Source organism: Ochotona curzoniae, unplaced genomic scaffold (assembly GCF_017591425.1).
Source record: "Ochotona curzoniae isolate NIBS_2020 unplaced genomic scaffold, NIBS_Ocur_1.0 patch75, whole genome shotgun sequence".
In the NCBI taxonomy this organism is placed as follows: domain Eukaryota; kingdom Metazoa; phylum Chordata; class Mammalia; order Lagomorpha; family Ochotonidae; genus Ochotona; species Ochotona curzoniae.
In genome coordinates this window covers 653,827-673,897 of record NW_024467056.1, presented here as the reverse complement: position 1 = coordinate 673,897, position 20,071 = coordinate 653,827, and the positions used below count along the sequence as shown (strand labels likewise).

The 20,071-nt window shown below is 52.7% G+C and overlaps 1 protein-coding gene across 3 annotated transcripts; it reads left to right on the top strand.

Moving 5' to 3' along the window:
- Nucleotides 1–292: 292 nt before the first annotated feature.
- On the top strand, nucleotides 293–12,935 carry LOC121168202 (cytosolic phospholipase A2 zeta-like). Of its 3 annotated transcripts, none has more exons than XM_040998089.1 (20): nucleotides 293–748; nucleotides 1,454–1,526; nucleotides 1,863–1,999; nucleotides 2,104–2,232; nucleotides 2,439–2,479; nucleotides 2,685–2,727; nucleotides 3,125–3,191; nucleotides 4,950–5,119; nucleotides 5,220–5,333; nucleotides 5,573–5,610; nucleotides 5,814–5,949; nucleotides 7,051–7,187; nucleotides 7,376–7,598; nucleotides 8,198–8,312; nucleotides 8,431–8,568; nucleotides 8,650–8,757; nucleotides 10,062–10,256; nucleotides 10,420–10,586; nucleotides 11,268–11,454; nucleotides 11,728–12,935. In XM_040998089.1, exons 1-20 carry the CDS (start codon nucleotides 638–640, stop codon nucleotides 12,006–12,008), a joined length of 2,610 nt encoding a protein of 869 aa, XP_040854023.1. In that variant the 5' UTR covers nucleotides 293–637; the 3' UTR covers nucleotides 12,009–12,935. The 3 variants fall into 3 exon arrangements, with proteins under 3 accessions (XP_040854023.1, XP_040854022.1, XP_040854021.1); XM_040998088.1 differs by having other exon boundaries at nucleotides 10,062–10,283; XM_040998087.1 differs by having other exon boundaries at nucleotides 5,811–5,949; nucleotides 10,062–10,283.
- The last annotated feature ends 7,136 nt before the right edge of the window (nucleotides 12,936–20,071 follow it).

Genomic DNA, 20,071 nt, shown 5'->3' with positions numbered 1-20,071 from the left:
TTCCAGCACCTCCTACAGCCAAATCACATCACCTTTAGTTCTGAGAGTTTGGTCAGAACTTGCCCAGCTGATTCAATTTGGAGTCTTTTCTTCCTTGGAAATTGTGCCAGCCTTCAGCCCTAGGTCTTGGGAAAAAGAGGGAAGGAATGAAAAAGTTGGGTGAAGAACAGAAATGTATCTGCCAGTGGTTCACTGGCCTCTCTGTGCCTGGAGATTCCCCAGGGACCTACAGGATCACAGCCTTCAATAAAGGAGCCTTCACCCTCAGTGATCCTGGGAGGTAGCCTGAGGGCAGGAAGTCCTGCTTTCTGCCTTCTCTTCGGTAAGAATATGACCTGGGAAGGTCCCTTCCCACACACACACCCCATGAGCCAGCTCCCCAGGCTGAGGCTCTCAGCAGCCCTGTGCAACCAAGCAGCTCCACATCCACTGAGTCACCTGGAGAAGGACACAGCTAACACCTACCTGAGCAAATGAGGCCACACGCACTTCCGGGGCTGTCAAACCCCACCTCCAGCCCTCAACAGCTCCGCCCTCTCAGCCCCAGGGCTACCTGTTAGACCTGAGCCACAGTGGGGTGGGCAGCTCTGCAATACAGGCAGGTGGGGCTCTCTGCTGGCAGTTGGGAGGCCCAGCCATGCTGTGGGACATTTGGAAACGGTGGCTGGCCAGCAAGGGGCTGCCCCTTGTGGGGGCTGCACTGCTGCGGGAGAAAGACAGGAGGGAGCCACAATGGAAGCACCTGCAGGTAAAGTACCTGGCTTCGCTTGGGAAGCACGGGCTAGAGGAGTCCTGGGAGCAGCAGTGTCCTGGAGACCCGAGGTCAGCTCCAGGGCCGGGATTGGGGTGGGATCTACTTATTCCAAATGAGCTAGCAGTGCTTGAACTAGAGAGATTGGCCAAGACTTAGGCTGGTGAGGAAGATATTGACCTTTGGTTTTACAGAGAATGCTCTCATCCGGCTATGGAATTTAGGGCAGGAAGACAAATGAGAGGGTCAGTGGAGACGTGGAAGCAGGAGTTTCATTTCCAGCAGGTTGCAGTTTCTAGAGGTGACTCTCTGGAGCAGAGCCAGCTCAGCTCCCTTGCACCTGACCTTATCAGGGAACCCATGGGTGGAGTGTGGCCCTCTGTTCTCAACGTGACTCCAGCTCTCCAGCTACACCCAGAAAGTCTCAGATCTGTGCTGTGTGGTGCCCTTGACAAGCTCAGCCTGCCAATAGCTCAAGATTGAGCCAGAACTGACAGATGCCAGGGTGCTGGTTCAAACTCAAGATGCCAAGCTCTTTCATGCCTGGGTCCTAGCAAAGGCCTCCTAGACTTGCGGAAATAACATATTGGTGATATCAATGAAGCCTGGCCAGGCTGCTGAACTATCACCCAGTGGGGAAAATCTGAACTGGGAGCCCAGCCTTTGGCACCTGAGTCCCCATCCTGTGTTCTATTGTTTCAGCGGGAAACCCACCCCTACTATGACCTCCAGGTGAAGGTGCTGAAGGCCAGAAACATCCAGGGGACAGATCCATGTGAGTGGCCCCTCCCTACCCGTTCTTCCTTGATTTTCCCGGATATCACCTCAGGACTCAGCTGGGGTGAATGTGTATGTATGTGTGCATGTGTGTGTATATTTAAATCTATATATGCTGTGAGTACATGTGAGTTTGTGCATGTGTGTGTGTCACATGTACATGCACAAGTGTACGTGTGTGTGTGAGAGAGAGAGAGAGCACTCATACACACCTTGTGAGTGCACTGGGAAGCATCCATGATAAGGACAGGCAGTGGAGGTGCCAGAGGGGTAGGCCAGCAGACTCCAGCAATCCAAGCCCAAGACTGACAGTCCCTCCCCTTTCTACCCACAGTGTCCAAAGCCGACTGCTACGTGAAACTGTGGCTGCCCACGGCATCCCCTTGCCCTGCCCAGACTAGAATGGTGGCCAACTGCAGCGATCCTGAATGGAACGAGACCTTCCACTACCAGCTCCATGGTGCCGTGAAGGTGAGCTGGCCAGGGCTGGGCTGTGGAGGCAGAGACACTCTCTCAGGGCACTGCTTGCCCCCATCCTGTCTCAGCCTCCACCTCCCACCTGCCCTTATCCCCAGAATGTTCTGGAACTCACCCTCTGCGACAAGGATGTCCTTATCAGTGATACGCTCTCCCAGCTCCTGTTTGACCTGAGCAGTCTCAAACCTGGTCAACCCCACAGGCACACCTTCTCACGTAACAGCCAGGTAAGCTGTGCCTGTGCTCACAGGTTGAGGAAGTCCCACATGGGCCAACCTGTGAAGACATGTGTGCCCTACTGTGCCCACGAGGAGCCACAACAAGTCTATCCCTGGCCGGTGGGGTGGTGGTGGCAGTGATTGGCAGGCGGGAAAAACGGGCTTTTGGAGTTTTTTAATAGTCAGTCACCCTACTCCACCCCTAACCCCTGTAGGACTTGCAAGAGCTGCAGGTGGAATTTGTCCTGGAGAAGAGGTGAGCCCTTTCATTTACCCTGGAGCCCCACATGGTTGAGCTGAGGAGCCAACACCTAGCCACCATGTCCTGAGCCAGCCTGAGAGAGGCTGGCCTGCTCTTGTCACCCATTTGTTGGTAGCCAACAGGACCCCATCCCCAAAGCCATTGTCAGGGGCCACATGGCCCAGGACCCATGGCCTAGGAGCCCTTCTTGCTTTTGCAGCCAGGTGCCTGCATCCACAGTCCTCACCAACGGGGTGCTAGTGGTGAGTAGGGAAGCCCTCTCCCCGCCCCCACCCGGGTTCTTCTGGACCAGGGACAGTGGAGAGTCCTGGCAGAGCCCATCCTATCTTAGAGGGCACCACATGGGGAGAGGTTGCCTTGAGCCTGAATGGATTGCTCAGGACCCCACCTTCCTGTTTCCCAGTGAGGCCCCAGTCCTGGGGTTGTCCCAGAAGCCACTCGCAGGGGCCCCTCACTGCTCCTTGCCAATAGGGGCCTGCTTCAGCTAAGTCCTGGGAATGGGTGGGTGTGACCTTGAGGTCCAGAACCCTTGGAGCTGTTTCCTAGACCCTGCCCTCTCCTATTCCTCATCCTCCCCTCTCTCTCTCCTTGTTTGGGCCCTGTGAGCTATCTGGTTCCTGGAGCTGTTGTTTTCCCCAGACCCAGCCATGTCTGAAGATTCAGGGCTCCCTTGGCAGAGATGGGACGGCCTCACTTTGGGACAATGGTGAGTCCAGCCACAGCCTGGAGTCTTGTCTCCTCTCCCAGGGATGCTAATGTTAGGAGCAGAAGGTCTTCCTGGTTTCAACACTTCAAAGCTAACCAGGGAGGAACAGATGGTCTTGGGCTGGGATGGGAGTGCATTGCCTATTCACGGAGGTGTCAAGTCTAGAGGTTGCATGAGTTCAGTGTTGCTGTATCACAAACAGGCATGAAATCACCGAAGTATGCAAGCTGCACTTCCTACGGCACACATCTGGGCTTCAGCCAGGGCTAGATGTTGCAAGTGTTACAAGTGTTGCAGCATGACGGCAGGGCCCCTTGCATCTTTCACACCCGTCCAAGCTTGTTCTTAAAAGGCATCACAAGAGAGCAAGCCCAGTTGAGCAAGAGACATGCAAGTGCACCTGGTCATGGCCTGGTCACTTATCGATGTGTCACCAGCCAGAATAAGGCACCCAGTACAGCCAGAAGTTGCAGAACAGGGAAGAGTCGTTGGGAGGGGTGGAGGGTGGTGAGGTGGGGGGCCTCCTCCTCTTTCTGTTGCCCAGAGAGAGTCCAGAGGGCCCAGAGCAGAGGCTAAAGCAACAAGGGTGCCCTTGGAGGACAGGGCTGGGCCTATCAGCTGAGTCCTGCCTGGGTCACACAGAGCCAGGCTGTGGACCTTCAATCCTTGTAATAGCCTGGACAAGCAGGCACAAGCTTATCCTCTTTTAAGTCAAGGCACCCAAGCTCACAGAAGAGCTAGCTCTTTCACACGGTTAGTAAGTGGTTGAGCCAGGACCAAACCCAGAACCCCTTTCTCACAGCTACAGGCTCAGCAGCATCTTCCTGCCAATAGCACATCTAGCTCCATCTCAGTCCTCAAACCTTGGTGCGAATGCCTGTTTTCTTTCCTTATCTCTGCTTCCCACCCTGGTCAGATCCTGTCTCCTGGTCTCACCCTGTCAGGGAGGGGCTGCAGGAGGCAGAGCCAGGTTGCTTTGTACTCCCAGTATCAGACCCTCTGTGTCTCTACTGCCATCACACCATGAATGTATGCAGGGTCTGGTTCACTTCCCATGGAGGTTGCACACAACCGGTTCTCTCTGGACCTGTACCTCTCTTCCCATAAGGCAGTAGGAAAGAAGGCAGCAGCCTCACCTTCCCAGCCCAGAGGCCCACCACTGCTCCTGCTTCCAGCCAGGCCTTCCCTGTTGCTGCCCTAAGAGACACCTCATCCTCTCCAGGGTACTGCACGCCCAGGCTTGCTTCCCCCTCCTCTGCACACCTGTCACATCCTCTTTCAGTCTCACACTTTGGATAATAGAATCCAGAACGACTCATAGCCTGGCTTCTCTCTGTCCCTCCCGGCCCCCGCCTCTTGCAATGAGCACAGAACTTGGATGGCAGAGCTCCCAATTGCAAACTGGTAATTAACACCTAACAACAAATAGGAAGTTAATTTCATATAATCATATATCGTGTCATTAATATCCTCACTTTAAAGTCCCCAGCCCCACAGGCTAAGAGCAGGGGATTTATCTGTTTGTTTCCTGCCTCCTATCCTGCCCTTAGGGTCCAGTTCTGCCTCAAGCAGGGCTGTAGAAGTTCCAGGGTCCTTCCTGACAGGCCCCATCCCATGGTTAGCCCTGGTAAGCACAGGACTAGCATGGGTGCAGAGTAGGCCTCTCCCAGGGGCAGAGCAGGCCCCTGTACTGCCACCAGTATAAGTGGCACTGACGCCCACCCACTTCCGTGCCCCACTCAGACCCTCTGCTCTCAGGTCCTGCCCAGATCCAGCTGGCAGTGCCCGGGGCCTATGAGAAGCCCCAGCTCTTACGCCTGCAGCCTGCCAAGGAGAAAGGCCCTGCACCCACCTTTACCTTTCATGTGAACCCAGTGCTGCGCCCCTGGCTGGAGGTAGAGCTGCAGGAGAAGCGGACGGTCCTGCAGGTGAGTGAGCCCCAGGTCCAGGGTGGATAAGGTGCTTGGTTCTACCTGCTGGTGCACAGTTTCCAGCTATGCAGCTCCTTGCCCATCCCCTTCTCCACAGGATGACCCAAGCACTGAGCTGGAGGCTGAGATCCGCACGCTGGGCAAGGGGGACATCCCACTGTCTTCTCTGCCCCTAGGCCAGGAGGAACGACATCCTGTGGTCCTGGGGGAAGTGAGGCTTGGACCACTCCCCCACCCTGGGGTGCTAAAGGGTGATGGGTGAGGGGGAGACACCTGCCTCCATGACCACCCAGAGAAGACTAGAGGAGGGGAAGAGTATCAGACCAGCCCACAGCTGGGTCAGGGTGTCCATATTGGGCCACAGTACCCTAGAATAGGAGAACAGGGGCTGCAAATGGTGAGTGGAGGACCCTGCTTGCAAGCTTGGGACTGAGCTGTAATATCTTCCAGGGCCTGGAAGTGGTGCTGAGCATGCGGGCAGAGATGAGGTAAGGAGAAACTCTAGGATGGAAAAGTTGGGGAGACCCCCAAACCAGGGGAGCCCACCATCCACTCCCAGCTCTGGGGCTCATGGCCAGGCCCCAGGGTGCTTTCTAAGGGGTTCCAAAGAACTCTGGGTGGGCTCCATGGGCTGGGCCCTCCCCCACTGCATGGTCACCCAGTAGACCACTCCTACCTCCACCTGAAGTAGCTCTGGAAACCTGGACCTGCGGCTCGGCTTTGACCTCTGCGATGGGGAGCGGGAGTTTCTGGACAAGAGGAAGCAGGTGGTGTCCAAGGCTCTGCAGCAGGTGCTGGGACTGAGCAAGGCTCCAGAGAGTGGCCAGGTACAGAATGGGAGGAGGACCCAAACCCCAGAGCCACTGTCAAATCCTTCGGGTGAACCTGTGTGGCTCAGAGATGAAAGGAAGCTCTAGGGAGGACAGGGGGCAGGACTTCCCACCTGCACGAACAGGGACAAGTCAGGACCCAGTAGGGAGCTGTGAGCAGACATCCTTATCTGGTGTACCGTGGACCGGTAGGCTTCAATTGCAGCTTCTCACATACTCACAGCCCGAAGTCAAGGTGCCCAGGGTTGATTTCTGATGAAACCTTGTGTCCTGTTAAGCAGTGGCTGGAGAAGAGGGGGCATTACTATTTCAAGACCGAAAAGGACTGGGGAAGGAACTGGAAATTCAATGCTCCAAACCCCCATGGCAAAGCTAAGCAGCTGAAAAGTCCCCAGCTCTGATCCTGGCAGGTCCTCTCTGGCCCTGGAGAGGGCCTTCATACCCAAGTGCTTCTCCCATCCCCGGGGCCCAGAGCAGGCTGCCAGAGGCTGTCACTTTAGCTTGTCAATGTCTAGAAATGTTTTTACTGTTGCTCCAGTGATGGGGGAGGTGGAGGGGAGCTTCTGCCACCTACTGGCCAAAAGCCAGGAATGCCACTGAACTCCCAATAGCGAAGAAGGGTGTGGTCCCCAAAGTCACTGGTACCAAAATATGGACAGTGCCAAAAAAGCCTGCTTTGTCTGCTTTTGCTCTGCCACCGAGGCTGCCAGAGAGGGGCCTTCCTGGCCTCATGGTTAAAACCCACTTCCAGAACCCACAACAACTTGGGTTTGGTGGCACGTCACTCGATAGTCTGGGCATATTGTTTAACCTGGCTGTGCCTTTATTTTCACCTGTGACCTGGGAAGACCTTGGGTGGCTGTGATGACTGCATGAGGTCATACAAGTAAGGCTCTTAGAAGAATGCCTGACGCCTAGGAGGGCGCTTGAAAAAAGTCCACAGACAACATATTTCAAAGCTGTTTATTTGGGGACTAAAAGTTTTGAAATCCACGCAGAGTTTTCTCACAAGAAGCATTTTCTATAAGCCCTCGAAAGACCTCTCGTGTAAACAAGCATACAAATGACAGAAGTGATGGCATCTGTTCTTTTTCCCAGGTACCTGTAGTGGCCGTTTTGGGCTCCGGGGGTGGAACCCGAGCCATGTCTGCCCTGTATGGTAGCCTGGCGGGGCTGCAGGAGCTCAGCCTCCTGGACACTGTGACTTACCTGAGTGGGGTCTCTGGGTCCACCTGGTGAGTGTGCCTTGGTGTTCAGAGGGAGTCCCTGGGATAGGACTGGAATTCTGCATACAAGAGGGTTGGAAGGGGTTGAGGGGCTCCTCTGTGTGGTGGGTCTGGGACAGCAGGTACAAGTGATAGGAGAGACCCCTCAGGGTCACCTGCTCCCTGCCCCTGCATCCTAGATGTCTTTCCATCCACAGGTGCATCTCCACTCTCTACAAGGACCCAGCCTGGTCGCAGGGGACCTTGGAGGGCCCCATTGAGCATGCCCGGGCTCGGGTCTGCAGCAGGAAGTGGGGGGCAATGTCTCCAGAGCGACTTCAATACTACATCCAGGAACTAGGGTCCCGAGAGAGTAGTGGTCACCGCACGTCCCTCGTCGACCTCTGGAGCCTCCTTATAGAGTACTTTCTGCACCAGGAGGTGAGGAGGGGCAGTAAATAAATACTCACGGCTTCTCTCTTCCTCCTCCCTCAGGCAGAGGGCTGAGGCCTGTGAAGTGGAGCCTGAGGTCTGCGCTCCCCTAGAGACGGGAAGAGTGAATTACTAAGGTGCGCGCCTGGCCCCACTTCCAGATACTCAGGTCTGGCACCTGTAGGTTTCAGAAACGGTTCTAACCTGAGACTCAGTCACAACGCCCCGCCACCTGGAGGCTGCTCTGAGAACTGCAGGCCCAGACTGGGCAGGGAGAGAATTGAGAAGTCCACCCTATGGTGTGTGGCCGACTATCAGCGGAGGGCAGAATCACAGGTGCTCTCGCTTCTGCATTCCCTAGAGATTTAGTTTCTGGTTCATATAAGGGACTGGCTTTCATTGATGCCTTTCATATCCTCTTGCTTTTTTATCTGGAATGTGTTTCCTGGAACGCGCAGTGGTCCTGCTCAGCTTCAGCCTGCATAGAAGTGTCTTGGAGAACCAGACATGGTGACCCGCAGTTGTTCTGCAGTGAGCCAACCTCAGGCCATGGGAAATGGCGACCGTCGTTTCCTAAAAGTTAAGCTACCTCCTTCCTTCCTGCCCAGGAAAACCCTGCCAAGCTATCTGACCAGCAGGAAGCAGTCAGCTGGGCCCAGAATCCTTACCCCATCTATGCTGGCATCAACGTCTGCCCCAATGTCAAGGCTGAAGATTTTGCAGGTGTGTGGCATGGAGGTGGAAGAGGGGTCCACATGGGACAATGCCTGCAACATGACTTGGGCCTGAGGGTCTTGATGGGCAGCCTCTGACTACTTTGCCTTCTTCTCTGGGTCCCCAGAGTGGTGTGAATTCACCCCCTACGAGATTGGTCTCCCAAAGTATGGGGCTTACATTCCCACTGAGCTCTTTGGCTCTGAGTTCTTCATGGGGCAGCTACTACGGGTGCAGCCGGAGCCCAGGATCTGCTACCTGCAGGGTGAGTCTGGGCTGTAGAGCTGGGCACAGGCAGGGGCCCAGGCCACACCCTCATATAGGGGGGCCCTACCTGTCTCCTCAGGCCTGTGGAGCAGTGCTTTTGCTGTCAGCCTGGATGAGATGTTCCTGAAAATAGATGGCTCGGGCTTTGGCTTCCTGGACAGGCACAGGGGCAGTGTGGACATCCCAGGTGAGAGACCCCTTCCCGTGCCACTCACCAGTCATCAGACCCTGACTGAAGGACAACAGAGGACTTGGCTGTTGCAAAATCACTGCTAGCCTGGGGTCTCTGGGTGCCATACCTTTGAAGTCTCTGCTTTGGGCTCTGATGAGGCCAACCCAACCCAAGAGGCCCTGGGTGTTGGTTTGCTACTCTGTCCCTGCTCTGGTGGCTCCCCCTGGGCTGGCCCTTCAATGTACCCCAGAGCCCTCTGTGCAGGGCCTTGGTTGCCTTCCTTCCTGGGGCTGTTTGGCTCAGCTCTCAGGTTTCAGCTGAGAAGTCCCCTCCACTCTATCCCTCAGGGCTGGTCGAGGGTCTTGCTCCATGCTCCCACAGCTCCACTGTGGACCTTACACAGGGCCTGCATAGGTTTTAATCATCTCTGGCTGTGACTTTGTCCCCCTAGAAGGGGTTCTGAGCCCTGGTGAAGCCAGCCTAGTCCCTATTTTCTTATTTTCTTAGCACAACATGGCATGCATGGTAAACTATTCAGTGAGTATCTTTCATGACTATTTCTATATTCAGAAGACAGTTAGACAGAGGGGGGAAAGAGAGATTCTCCATCTACTGGTTTCACTCCCCTAGGTGGCTACAATGGTCAGGACTGGGCCAGGTAGAAGACAGGAGCCCAGAATTCCATCTGGGTCTCCTGCATGTTTGTCAGGAGCCTAGACCTGAGGGCCATCTTTTGCTGCTTTCCTGAGGCATAAGCAGGGAACTGCATTGGAAGCATTCGGCCTTGGACCTGTATTTCTGTGGGATGACAGGTGGTGGCTTAGCCCTCTGTGCCACAGTGCTGGCCCTTTAGTGAGTGTTCCATGTGCATTGAAATGCTGAGCTGAAGTTTTCAAAAGAATGGGAGATCAGGGCAAATTTGTAGCATCCAGGTTAAGCTGCTTCTTGGGCCCAAGACCTGCCTGTTTCTGATCCAGCTTCCTGCTAATGTGCCTGCTCTGGGAGACAGTTTGTGTCCCTGCCATTCACCTGGGAGACCTGGCCAGAGCTCTTGACCCCTGCTTTGGCCTGTTCCAACCCATCTGGAGAATAAACTAGTGGATAGAAGGTCTTTCTCTCCATCTCTATATTGTTCTGCCTTTCAAGTTATAAGTGAATAAATACCATGTCATTGGGCATCTTTGGAAACATGTAGATTTTGAAAGCAAGGTCCATTTCAAAGGAATTGTGTGAATCATTGGTTGGATGCATTGGGGCGGTGGGAGGGTCGCTATTAGGATGGATGTGGCTGCCCCATTGGCTGCTCCACCCCTGCCCAGACGACTGCCCAAGGCTGCAGGTGCAAGACCCGGCACGGCTGCGCACACGGATCTTCACCCCGCAGACAGCCTTCTCCCAGGCTGTGCTGGACCTGTTCACCTCCCGCCTCACTTCCCCCGAGAGCGTCAACTTCATCCGGGGCCTCTGCCTGCACCGTGACTACGTAGCTAGCAGGGAGTTCATGTCCAGGAAAGGTGGGTACTCCTGGAGGGGCTTCCAGAGTGGGATCTGAGTTCCAGTCTTGTGTCAGCTGTGCATTGATGGGAGGAGGATCTTGAAGTCCTATGCTGCGGTGGGGTGGGGACACAGTGCTTAGAGAGAAGGAGAAACCACAGAGAACTTGGCCTGTCCTTGCAGCCACACACCTGGACTCCCTCCCCAACCAGCTGACGCCCATGTGGGACTCCCTGTGCCTGGTGGATGCAGGCTTCGCCATCAACTTGCCCTTCCCGCTGGCCCTGCGACCCCAGCGAGCTGTGGACCTCATTCTGTCCTTTGACTACTCATTGAACAGCCCCTTTCAGGCAAGGCACTATGGAGGGGCGTGGAAGGCAGAGGCAGCCGGCTCTCTAGGGTGACCGGGGTACCCCTCTATGGGTGGAGTGCCCCTTGCTTACTGCTGGCAGCATGTGACTCCCCCATGGAAGAGATGGTAGGGCAGGCCCTGGGGCGTGGAAGCTGCCTATAGCAATCCCCCTCAACTGGGCCTGTGTTACTATGGTAGCAATCAAGCCCCTTATTAGGACTTGATCTAAAGCCAGGAGGCAGTGTGCCGATGTTGTCATCTTGCTGTGACCTCTGGCTATACTCCTGGACCAGTCCTTCCTTCCTGTGCCACTTCTTTTCCCAGTGACAACCTGGAATGGGAGGAAGGACCATGCCAGCTCCAACCCTAGCCTTATGTGATCACTGAGAGTCCTCCTGAATGGTTGAAGCCAGCATCTTGACAGGGACAAAAAGGGGTGGGGAACAAGGGAGTGGCAGTGAGTACCATGATACTGGAGGCACCGGGTAATTGACTGTTGCACCCTGCCCATCCACTGTGAATCTTCACACCTGCTCCCCTAGGTAGCTGTTCCCTTTGTTATTTCTCTTGTGTGGAGGCTGACCCACAGGTGACTTAAATCACTGAGCTGGCATGGAAGCCTGGGGCGTGGGAGCCCAGGGGTGGGACGGCCAGGTCAGGAGCTTACCTCCCTGCACAGGCTTTACAGCAAACGGAGAAGTACTGCCTGGAGCATGGCATCCCTTTCCCCAGCATCGTGTTGGGCCCTGACGACATGGTGCAGCCCCAAGAGTGCTACCTGTTTGTGGAGGCCAACGATCCCCGCTCGCCCATCGTGCTGCACTTCCCCCTGGTCAACCGCACCTTTCGCACACACCTGGCCCCAGGTAAGGGGAGGGCTGGACCTGGGGGTGACTCCAGCGTCCTGGGATGCTGGACCAAAGGACATCCTTCTCCTGGACAGCCTGAGCCACCTGCATCAACTGCTGCTGTCCAGTGCCGCCTGCCCCTGAGCATCCAGCCAGGCCATCTCCTCCCAACAGGCCTGCAGCTGAGATGGGGAATCAGTTAGACATCCTGGGGACACGAGAGGCATGGGCACTGTTGACTGTGAACCTGGGGGGCTCCAACTTGGCAACACTTCATTTCTATATCTGCAGGTGTGGAGCGGCAAACAGCCCAAGACAAGGCATTTGGGAACTTTACCATCCACGGGCCAGACACCCCCTACGGCTTGACTGACTTCACCTTTGAGCCTGAGGAGTTTGACCGGTTGGTGGCCTTAAGTAGATACAACGTCCTCAACAATGTAGATTCCGTGAAGCGAGCCCTCCAGCTGGCTCTGGACCGGAGGCGAGCCCCACACAGCATGGCTGACCAGGAGGGTTGTGGCACAGAAGGGAGGCTAGGGGGCTCTGGGCCAGGAGTGGGTAGATTCTAGGGGAGGCTCTTGTGGCCCACCCTTTCCCAGGGAGCTCAGCAGAATCACACCATGGATGTGGGACAGCATCTTCTCCACATATTTCTTGGACGTGATGGGTGGGTCATCTCTCCAAGGGCCATCAGAGATGTTAGGCAGAACAGAGCAGGACTCATTTCATGGCGCACTGTGCTGAAACACACGAGAGGGCAGCAGAAGGTCTGGGCTTCCTGCGTCTCACCAGAACAGGAACTCTGAAAGCTGGCATGCAGACTGGTTTCTGCATACGGGGTCAGTCCCCCACTCTGCCCTTCCCACCCTGTACTCTGGATGCGGTGCTGTCAGAATAAAGAGGGGTCATCAGTCAGTGTCACTGACCCCACTGCAGGCACAGCTGTGAACAAATGGGATGCCAGGGAGCAGGTGGCTGGGCCAGGACTCTGACCAAGAAAGTGGTCAGCAGGTGCAGGACTGACCTTAGTCAGGGCCTGAGAAACACCCGACCAGGATTGAAACTGGGAGCCAAGCCAAAGGTGGAGTAGGGGGCAGGTGTCAGATAACCTGACAAGTCTGACTCCTGCTTTTACACAAAGGGGCATCTCAGTCTACACCTATCCTAGTCCCAGCCCCTGTCCAAGATGGCCGGCAATAAGCTTCAAGGTCTTGGAGCCAGTGTCATGGTACAGAGGGTTAAGCTGCCACCTGCTACACCAGCATCTCCCACCAGAGCTGGATGGAGTCTTGGTTTGCTGCACTTTGAATCCAGTTCCTTGCTTAAGCACCTGGGAAAGAGGTAGAAGACGGTCTTGGGTAAACCAGATGAAGCTCTTGACTGCAGAGGATCCAGACCACCGCTGCCATTTAGGGGAAGGGAGAACCAGCAAATGGAAGACCCCTCTGTCACTCTGTCTCTCAGATAAGTACATTTTTAAAAATTGTTCCAAGGGGCTGGCACTAGAGCACAGAAGCTTGTGTTGCCGCTGGCAGCACCAGCATCCCACTTGGACATCAGCTCCCGTTGAGCCCAGCTGCTCCACTTCTAGTCCAGTTCCCTGCTGCTATGTCATGTGCAGGAAGATGGTCCGGGGCACCTGCACCCTACTTGGGAGACCTAGGTGAAGTTCCTGGCTCTTGTGGGAGTGAACCAGCAGGTGGAAGATCTCTCTCTCTCTCTTTCTCTGCCTGTCCTTTCTGTACAACTCTTTCAAATGCATATACATACATTTAAAATAAGTTTCAAGATCCTGAAAGTGCCTGCGTTGGTAGGATTCGACCAGAAGAACACAGCCATGAGCTTGATTCCCTCTGAGCCTGCAGGCCCGTCGTCCCTTGGCTCCCAAGGGTTCCTCCTCCTGTCAGGGCTGTCTGGCAGTGTGAACTGCACAGTCTAAGGACAGCCATGCATATGACCTGATGATGTGAATTGCTGCCAGCAGTCCTGGCTTACAGCTACAAGGGTGGGGTGTGTGTGTGTGTGTGTGTACAGAGGCTGGATCAATTCCCAGGTCCCTGCCTTCTCATGCTCTAGGCTCTCACAGGAATCTCCTGCAGAGGCACAATGAATTCCTTCCCTCCCTTGCATGGGTAGCGCAGGAAGGTGGGTGTTGCGAGCTGACCAAATCTATCTCAGAAATGAGTCAGAGGCAGACTCTTAGACACTTGGGAGTCTTTATTCACTGGCCGGCACCAACTGGTGGCCTATTTCATTCTACCACACGTGAAAGAGAAGAGCAGTCCGGACCAGCCATGTTCAGGGTTTTGAAGTAACAATCATCCAATCAACTACAAGAACATTGGTATGAGCCTGGCTTGGTAGCCTAGTGGCTAAAGTCCTCGCCTGACATGTGCTGGGATTCCATATGGGAGCTGGTTCATGTCCTGATTGCTCCACTTCCACTCCAGCTCCCTGCTTGTGGCCTGACATGTGCTGGGATTCCATATGGGAGCTGGTTCATGTCCTGGTTGCTCCACTTCCGCTCCAGCTCCCTGCTTGTGGCCTGGGAAAGCAGTGAAGACAGCCCAAAGCCTTGGGCCCCTTGCACCAGTGTGGGAGACTCGAAGGCTCCTGGCTTTGAATCAGTTCAGCTCTAGCCACTTGGGGAGTAAACCAGCAGATGGAAGATCTTTCTCTTTCTCTCTCCTTCTCTCTGTAAATCTCATTTTGCAATAAAAATAAATAAATCTTTAACAACAAAAAGCAAGATTCATGCTGGAATGAGATAAGCACTCTCACTTCTCTTTTGGGACTTTCCAAGAACCCAAGGTTATGGCAAAGGTCAGGTTATGGACATGTCCCAGAAGTGTTTCAGAAGACCTAGCCTTACTGTCACCATTTTCTATTATCAGAGCCATCACAGTGGGGTCTGTGTGAACACCCCTCTCCTCCTCATTCTGGTCTTGCAGCACCTTGGTCTGTGCTGAGGGTGTGAATGAGTTGTCTTTCATTTCACAGGAACTGTTGGCGGAGGGGACGGAAGGGTGGCCCAGGGAAGGGCTCCTAATGCCACCCTTCCCCGGGTGACTGGCCTCCGGAACAGGCCTCACCATCTCATGCCCGCTTCCAGCCATAAATGCCGGAGCAGAGTCTGCCGGAAGCCCCACGTGGGGAGTCCAGGGCTCCGTTCACGCAGGCTGGGGGCAGGGTGGGAACAACGCCCCGCGTCCCTCCCTGCCCGACTCTGGGGGGCGCACTTGAAGGTGATTTGTGTGCTCCCCTCTGGGCTTGGCTGCAGTTCCGTCTCCAGATGCCATAGGTACCCCCAGCCACCGTGCCAGGTAGCAGGAGCGAAGCGTGCCCGCGCGGCCCCCACGCTGGAGGCGGCCCGGCTTACCTCAGGCCACAGAGTGGGTTTCCCTTTAGGCTTTGCTGCTACTCCACCTCGAGTCCTAGTTCTTTCCCTGCCTAAAGACAGAGGAAGCTCAGAGCAGCAGGCTGCGGCCGGGCTTGTGGGAGGAAGGAGGGCAGGAAGAGCAAAGCCAGGGCTCCAGAGAGAGGAGAAACAGAGAGATTTTCAATCTTCTGGTTCACTCCCCACATGGCCGCAAGGGTCATGCTGAGCCAGGCCAAAGCCAGGAGCCCAGAGCTTCCTCTGAGTCTCCTCTCGTGGGTACAGGGGCCTTCCCAGGGAGCTGGGTTGCAAGTGGAGCAGTTGGGACTCCAGTCAGCGCCCATATGGGATGCTGGTACCTTTCACTCCATGGTATCTGCCCCAGCCTGGGGTGCTTTAAGCAGTAGTCTCTGTGGCCTCTGCTGTCTCCTACACAGCACCTTCCTTACCTGGCTCCCTCACCTCCCAACTCCACATCATGGGAGCTGGGGCTTCTGAAGTAAGGCACAGGCATCCCTCAGCTTTGCTGCCAGCTCCTAGGGCTTCCCTCCACACCCCCCGGATTTCCTGGGGGCCCCTCGCACTCTCTCAGGCCTACCAACAGATGCCTCCAGTGACCGGGAAAGCTGAACTCCACCCCTTCCTCCCCCGTCCCACCCCTATTCATTTATTTTACCTAAGTTTTGTTTGAGAGATTTCAGAGTACATCCTGGGGGGCATCTAGGTGCCAGGTCGGAGTGCTGGGTTTTAGTCCTGGGAGGCCAGCTCCTGCAGTTCTGCATCTTCTATCCCCTTTGGGAGACCCAGAGGTCCTTGCTCCAGCTTGGCCCAGCCCTGACTGCTGTAGGAGTGACCCTGGAGATGAAAGATCTCACTCCATTGCGTCTTCTGTTTCTGGCTTCCTGCCTTCCACATAAAATGTGAGTTTTAAGACAGACCTAAATGTTGAGAGTCATGGGTTTTCTGTTTTCCCTCGCTGCCCCTCCCTGTCCTCTTGTTCAGGTCTCCTTTCTCTCTGGGCACCCCTGTGCCTTTCAAGGTTTTGCATTCTGTTTTTGATTCTTTGGTGTTTTTGGCAGTTTGATGGAATTGTAATTTTTTAAAAAGATTTATTTATTTTTATTGGGCAGGCAGGTTTACATAGGGAAGGAGAGGGAAAAAGATTTTCCACTCGCTGCTTCCCTCCCCAAGTGGCCACAACACCTAGAGCTGAGCTGAACTGAAGCCAGGAGCCAGGAGCTTCTTCCAGGTCCCTCATGTGAGAGCAGGGTCCCAAGGCTTTGCCCATCCTCTACTGCTTTCCCACAAGCAGGCCACAAGCAGATAGCTGGAAGGGAAGTGGAGCAGCTGGGATATGAACCGTCACCCATATGGGATGCTGGTGCTTGCAAGATGAGGTCTTTAGCCACTAGGCTATTGTACTGGGCCCCAAATAAAATAAATCTTTAAAAAGTTATGTGCTACTGATGCATAAGTAACCAGTGGACGGAATACAAAATATAGAAATATGTGGAAATATATACCAAAATTTAGTGTAAGGGTGACATCTCAAGTTATTGAGGGATGATAGACTTTTAAAAAATACATATCAGAAAAATAAAAATAAAAAATACATATCTGAAAGTCAGGGTGACAGAGAGGAAGAGATCTTGTATGTTCTGGTTCACTCTGCAGATGATCATGGTGGTTGGGCCTGGGCCAGACCACGGGCCCAGAACTCTATGCAGGTTTCCCACATAGATGCAGGGACCCAAACACTTGAGCCATCATCCCTTGCTTTCCCAGGTACATTAACAGGGAGTTAGGTTAGAAGTGGAGCTACTGGATTTGAACTGGCACTCATATGTGATGCCAGCATCAGAGACAGTTGCTTAACCCACTGCAATAATATGCTATCCTTAAAGATGGGCTTTAAATTTTTTTTAAAGAATTTATTCTTTTTTTTTTTTTTTTTTGGAAAGCCAGACTTTACAGAGAAGCAGTAACGGTCTTTCATCTGCTAGTTCACTCCCCAAATGGCTGCAATGGCCAGAGCTGAATCAATCTAAAGCCAGGAGCCAGGAGCCTCTGCCTAGTCTTCCACGTGGGTGCAGAGTCCCAAGAACTTGAGCTATCCTTGACTGCTTTCCCAGGCTACATGAAGGGTACTGGTTTGGAAGTAGAGCTGTTGGGATACAAACTGGTGCCCATATGGGAGGCCGGCCCCATAGGATGGAGGATTAAGCTGATGCACCACCATGCCAACTCCAAAGATAGACTTTTCAGTAAGGATGATATATAAGAACCAATTTATATTCAGTAGAAGATAAACTTGAGTCCACATACTTCAAACCAGAAACTCCAAATGAATAAACAATTATAGCAAGCTTATATAATGCAAAGCCACTTCCAGGAATCACTTGATTTCCTATATATCATCAATGAACAGATGAAATCTGAAATTAAAAACGCAATACCACAATACCAGAGTCCAGAAGGACAGTTGCAGGGTAAGAGGGACGGTCCCCTCAGCATGTTACTGGAGGACACAGGGCACTACAGAAGCCCAGCTGCTTGGGCGAGGGGCTTATCTCTGGGGTTTGCCGATAAACCCATTGTGCAGGCTTCTCATAATGAACCGAGTCCAGGGAAACACCAGCCACAGGCCTGTCCTCTGCAGGTTGGCTTTGCGATTCCAGCGCTCCTCCCCCAGAGATATGCTCCTGGCCTCTGAGCTGGGTGCTGGGCTGTGAGCTGGCTCCGCTGTCTGCACACCCTGCCTGGGTCTCTGTGACTCTTGGAATCCCGCCAGATGTTTTTGTGAATTAGGACTCACCTGTCCATCCTTTTAGTTTCATCGAAAGTAGAGTCTAGGTTTCTGTTATTGTTTTCCTCTTGCTGCTTTTGGAAACCACCCAAGTGAAGAAGGAAAATTGCTGAATACACTCTCCCATTTTAAAATTGAAAATCTTGTGACACTTGAACCTTTGCAAATTTGAGTGTGCGAAATAACATCTCACTGTGAAGTGACTTGTGGCCTCCATGAACACTCATGAGACAGAGCATATTACGTGTAGTTTGGTTGCTGGCTGGTAAATTGCCTGTTTGTGGGTACTTCCATTAGTCAACTCAGTTCTTTTTTCTTTTTCTTTCTTCTAACTGATTTGTAGACCCTTGAAAATAGTGTTTATTCTGAGCCTGGTGCAATGACTCAGTGGCTAAATGCTACCTTGTGAGTGCTGGAATCCCATATAGGCACCAGTTCATGTCCCAGCTACTTCACTTTCCATCTAGCTCCAAGCTTATGACCTGGGAAAGCAGTGGAGGATGGTCTGAAACCTTGGGACCTTGCACTGATGTGGAAGACATAGAAGTTCCTGGCTCCTGGTTTTGGGTTGGCTCAGCTCTGGCTGTTGCAGCCACTTGGGGAGTGAACTAACAGATGAAAGATCTTTTTCTCTGTCTCTCCTTGTTTTCATAAATCTGATCTGCCTGCCTTTCCAATAAAAATACATAAATCTTTAAAAAGTGTTGATTCTACACATTTTGGTTAATTATTTCACAAATATCTTTTTGTGGTCTATAGCTTATTTTTCCATGTTGGAAATTGTCTTTTATTAAAAAGGACATTTTGTATTTTCATGTAATTAAATGCATATTCTTTTCCTTCTATAATTTGCTGCTTTCTCCTGGGCCTGGTGCAATAGCTTAGTGCTGAATCCTTGCCTTGCATCTGTCGTGATCCCTTATGGGTACCAGTTCATGTCCTGGCAGCTCCACTTCCCATCCAGCTTCCTGCTTGTGGCCTGAGAAAGCAGCAGAGTATGGCCCAAAGCTTTGGGTCCCTGTACCTGTGTGGGAGGCCTGAGGGAGCTCCTGGCTCCTGGCTTTGGATTGGCTCAGCTTCAGCAGTTGTGGCCATTTGGGGAGTGATCCAGCTGACAGAAGATCTTTCTGTCTCTCCTCTCTGTAGACCTGACTTTCCAACAATAATATAAATAAAATAAATATTTAAAATATTAGATTATTCTTCCTTATCCTGATAATGTAAATACCAAACATTTTCTTGAAGAGTTTTAACTTTTTGCATTTAAAATGTAGGACCTGGGCCTGGCGCAATGGCGCAGTGGTTAAGGTCCTCGCCTTACACATACCAGGATCCCATATAAGCACTGGTTCTAATCCCAGCAGCCCCGCTTCCTATCCAGCTCCCTGCCTATGGCCTGGGAAAGCAGTCGAGGATGGCCCAAAGCCTTGGGACCCTGCACCCGTGTGAGAGACCCAGAGGAGGCTCCTGGCTTTGGATCAGCATAACATCGGCCGTTGCATTCACTTGGGGAGTGAATCATCGGACAGAAGATCTTCCTCTCTGTCTCTCTGTATATCTGCCTTTCCAATAAAAATAAAATAAATCTTTAAAAAATAATAAAATGTAGGACCTAAATAAAATAAAATAAAATATAGGACCTGGGATGATTTCTTGTTCCCCTCCTACCACTTAATATCCCTTAACAAGTTCCCAGTGTGTGCCATCCATTTCTGGAACCTGTTTTGCTTTTGTCTATTCTTGCAGCAAGACTCCACTACTGTAACCAACTTATAGTAAGACCAACATCCTTCCTGCCTTTCTAGGATCATTTTGGAGATTTTGCATATAAATTTTAAATTCTGCTTGCCAAGCTTCATTGAAAACTTTCTGGTGTACCATTTGGAATTGCATTAAATGTACAACTTAGTTGTTATTTTTGCAGATAGAGTTTTTCTATCTAAAAACCATGGCATATTTCCCCCACACTTTTAGATTTTTGTTGATATCATTCATGTGTACATTTAAAATTGTGTGAATTCCTTAAATGTTTTATAAAACTTGCCTATAAAACACTCTTATGTTTTTAGCTAACAAAATTAAAAAAAAAAGTTTTTGGCTGGCATTATGGTATAGCAGGTTAATGCACCACCTCTAAACCAACATCCCATAACGGCATCAGGTTGAGTCCTGGCTGCTCTACTTCCAATCCACTGTCTTGCTAATGTGTCTGGGAACACAGTGAAGATAGCTCTAGTACTTGGACCTTTTTGCCACCAATATGGAAGAGCAGGATGGAGTTCCAGGCCCCTGGCCTTGACCTGGCCCAGCCCAAATTGTCCCAGTGATATGGGAAATGAACTAAGGGATGGAAGAGCTCCCTCCCTCCCTCCTTCTCTCTTTATTACTCTGCCTTTTAAATAAACTTTCATGGCTGCATCCTCTGGAGGTGGTGAACACTGCGTCCTCAG

Excerpts from the sequence above, each read along its gene's own strand:
- LOC121168202 (XM_040998087.1), top strand. The coding sequence starts at position 638 with ATGCTGTGGGACATTTGGAAACGGTGGCTGGCCAGCAAGGGGCTGCCC. Across the intron at positions 1,527-1,862 it reads CATCCAGGGGACAGATCCAT|TGTCCAAAGCCGACTGCTAC; the intron begins GTGAGTGGCCCC and ends TTCTACCCACAG. Across the intron at positions 2,000-2,103 it reads AGCTCCATGGTGCCGTGAAG|AATGTTCTGGAACTCACCCT; the intron begins GTGAGCTGGCCA and ends CCTTATCCCCAG.